Source organism: Salmo trutta, chromosome 26, assembly GCF_901001165.1.
Source record: "Salmo trutta chromosome 26, fSalTru1.1, whole genome shotgun sequence".
In the NCBI taxonomy this organism is placed as follows: Eukaryota; Metazoa; Chordata; class Actinopteri; order Salmoniformes; family Salmonidae; genus Salmo; species Salmo trutta.
The window spans coordinates 40,698,867-40,701,678 of record NC_042982.1 but is presented as its reverse complement, the minus strand read 5'-3'; the positions used below and the strand labels follow the sequence as shown (position 1 = coordinate 40,701,678).

General features: G+C 47.3%; 1 protein-coding gene across 1 annotated transcript in view; it reads right to left on the bottom strand.

The window, feature by feature from the left end:
• Nucleotides 1-1,186: 1,186 nt before the first annotated feature.
• Nucleotides 1,187-2,812, bottom strand: part of LOC115163995 (probable G-protein coupled receptor 149) — a 39,692-nt gene continuing 38,066 nt past the window's right edge. Inside the window, exon 4 of the mRNA XM_029716162.1 lies at nucleotides 1,187-1,954. Within this exon, the coding sequence (XP_029572022.1) occupies nucleotides 1,328-1,954 (627 nt within the window). The 3' untranslated portion in view covers nucleotides 1,187-1,327. The remainder of the gene's footprint in view (nucleotides 1,955-2,812) is intronic.

Sequence of the window (2,812 nt, the reverse complement as noted above, 5' to 3'; positions counted from 1 at the left end):
TGCATCAGTATTCTCTGTCCCCTCGTTGTCTTCCTGTGTGTGTGCATCAGTATTCTCTTTCCCCTCGTTGTCTTCCTGTGAGTGTGCATCAGTATTCTCTGTCCTTTCCAGTTTGCTTCCTGTGTGTGTGCATCACTATTCTCTGTCCCCTCGTTGTCTTCCTGTGTGTGTGCATCAGTATTCTCTGTCCCCTCGTTGTCTTCCTGTGTGTGTGCATCAGTATTCTCTGTCCCCTCATTGTCTTCCAGTGTGTGTGCATCAGTATTCTCTGTCCCCTCGTTGTCTTCCTGTGTGTGTGCATCAGTATTCTCTGTCCCCTCGTTGTCTTCCTGTGTGTGTGCATCAGTATTCTCTGTCCCCTCGTTGTCTTCCTGTGTGTGTGTATCAGTCTTCTCTGTCCTCTTCCTGCTTCCCTTGTGTGTGTATCAGTCTTCTCTGTCCTCTTCCTGCTTCCTGTGTATGTGTCTCTTTTGACCCACCACATACACTGCTGCTACTGTTTATTATCTATCCTGTTATCTAGTCACTTTATCCCTACCTATATGTACATATATACCTAAATTACCTCGTACCTCTGCACATTGACTTGATACTGGTCCCCGTGTGTATATAGCCAAGTTATTACCTCATACCCCTGCACATCGACTCGGTACTGGTGCCCCGTGTGTATATAGCCAAGTTATTACCTCATACCCCTGCACATCGACTCGGTACTGGTACCGTGTGTGTAGCCAAGTTATCGTTACTCATTGTGTTATTATCTTTCTATATATTCCTTGTGTTATAATTTGTATATTTGTTTAATACTATTTCACTTTTTTTATGAGAAGGGCCCTTAAGTAAGCATTTCACTGTTAGTCTACACCAGTTATTTATGAAGCATGTGACAAATAAAAATGTATTTGATTTGTATGTATGTGTGTGTGTGTGTGTGTGTGTGTGTGTGTGTGTATCAGGCTTCTCTGTCCTCTTCCTGCTTCCTGTGTGTGTGTATCAGTCTTCTCTGTCCTCTTCCTGCTTCCTGTGTGTGTGTGTGTATCAGTCTCACTGTCCTCTTCCTGCTTCCTCTGTGTGTGTGTATCAGTCTTCTCTGTCCTCTTCCTGCTTCCTGTGTGTGTGTGTATCAGTCTTCTCTGTCCTCTTCCTGCTGCCTGTGATGTATCAGTCTTTTCTGTCTTCTTCATGCTTCCTGTGTGTGTGTATCAGTCTTCTCTGTCCTCTTCATGCTTCCTTTGTGTGGTTATCAGTCTTCTCTGTCCTCTTCCTGCTTCCTGTGTGTGTGTATCAGTCTTTTCTGTCTTCTTCATGCTTCCTGTGTGTGTGTGTATCAGTCTTCTCTGTCCTCTTCCTGCTTCCTGTAGGCTTCGTTGAGCAGCTGTATCTCCTCGCGGTAGCCTCCCGTCTCCTGTTTCTGTTTGCGACTGTTCTGCCGGTGGGCCTCCACCGTGTCAGGAATGTTGATGTTGATGTTGTCCGCCTCGGGGTTGCCACTATTGGGGATAAGCAGTGAGTATGAGGCTGTCTCCCCCAGGTCACAGGAGACAAAGCGGTTCTCCTTCCGAGAATAGCGCAGCGACGGGGAGCGGGCGTGGGAGGACGACTGGCTGATGTTAGAGATGATGGACACGCTGTCCGTGGCCTCCTCGTTGTCACAGATCTCCAACACCTCCAGGTGGATCTTCACGTTTGTGTCCCCCATTGCCACCTCTCCCACCTCCATCTCCATCCCCACTCCCCCGGCCGGGCCCCCGGTGGTGGGGTCGTCTGCACTGGGCTCGTGGCCTACAGACTTGGAGCGGTAGACCTCCACCTTCTTGGCGGCGTGGGGGGAGATTGTGAGGCCGTCGCTGCTAACCTCATAGGTGGAGAGGGAGAGGGTCTTCCCTGTGGGGGAGTGCAGGGAGACGGTGCCCTGGAAGGCACACAGAGGGATGGCCAGACCTCCCCCAGATCTCTGTAAGGACACAAGACAAACACAGACTACAGTCAAAATCTAGGAGAGCAATAACTATGCATTTTATCTACGGCATATACAGCAGCACACTTTAAAATACAGAGAAATCTCAGGGTACACCCCTAACTACATAAAGGACAGATTTACTTAACCTAACTACATAAAGGACAGATTAAAACGATTGAATAAAAACATATTAATATATTAACAGGTATATTGTCAAGTTGACGATGTACAGAATGTGTACGTAAACACAGATTTCATTCTGAGAGAGAGAGAGAGAGAGAGAGAGAAAGAGAGAGAGAGAATGAGAGAGAGATGAGAGAGAGAATGAGAATGAGAATGAGAGAGAGATGAGAGAGAGAATGAGAGAGAGAGTGAAAGCGAAAGAGAGTGAGAGAGAAAGAGAGAGAGAGAGAGAGAGAGAGAGAGAGAATGAGAATGAGAGAGAGATGAGAGAGAGAATGAGAGAGAGAGTGAAAGCGAAAGAGAGTGAGAGAGAAAGAGAGAGAGAGAATGAGAATGAGAGAAATAATGAGAATGAGAAAGAGAGAGAGAGAGAGTGAAAGAGCGAGGGAGAGATAATAATGGCAGGTTGTCTAACTGGTTGTACTGAGTGTGGTACACTCGACTAAGATGAGTGAACTGTTTAGACGCTGTGATCTGGTGATGTGATTGCCTCTGACCGAGGCGTAAGGTATAAGCGAGGATAATGATCTATCACCCTGTCGTTCTCTCTATCTTAAACCCCCTCTCTTTTCTTTCTCTCTCCCTTATCTGTCTTACCCTCTGTCTCTTCCTCTCTATCCCAGAGAGAGAGAGAGAGACGAGGGAGAGAGACCCCCCCCCGCCGGAGAG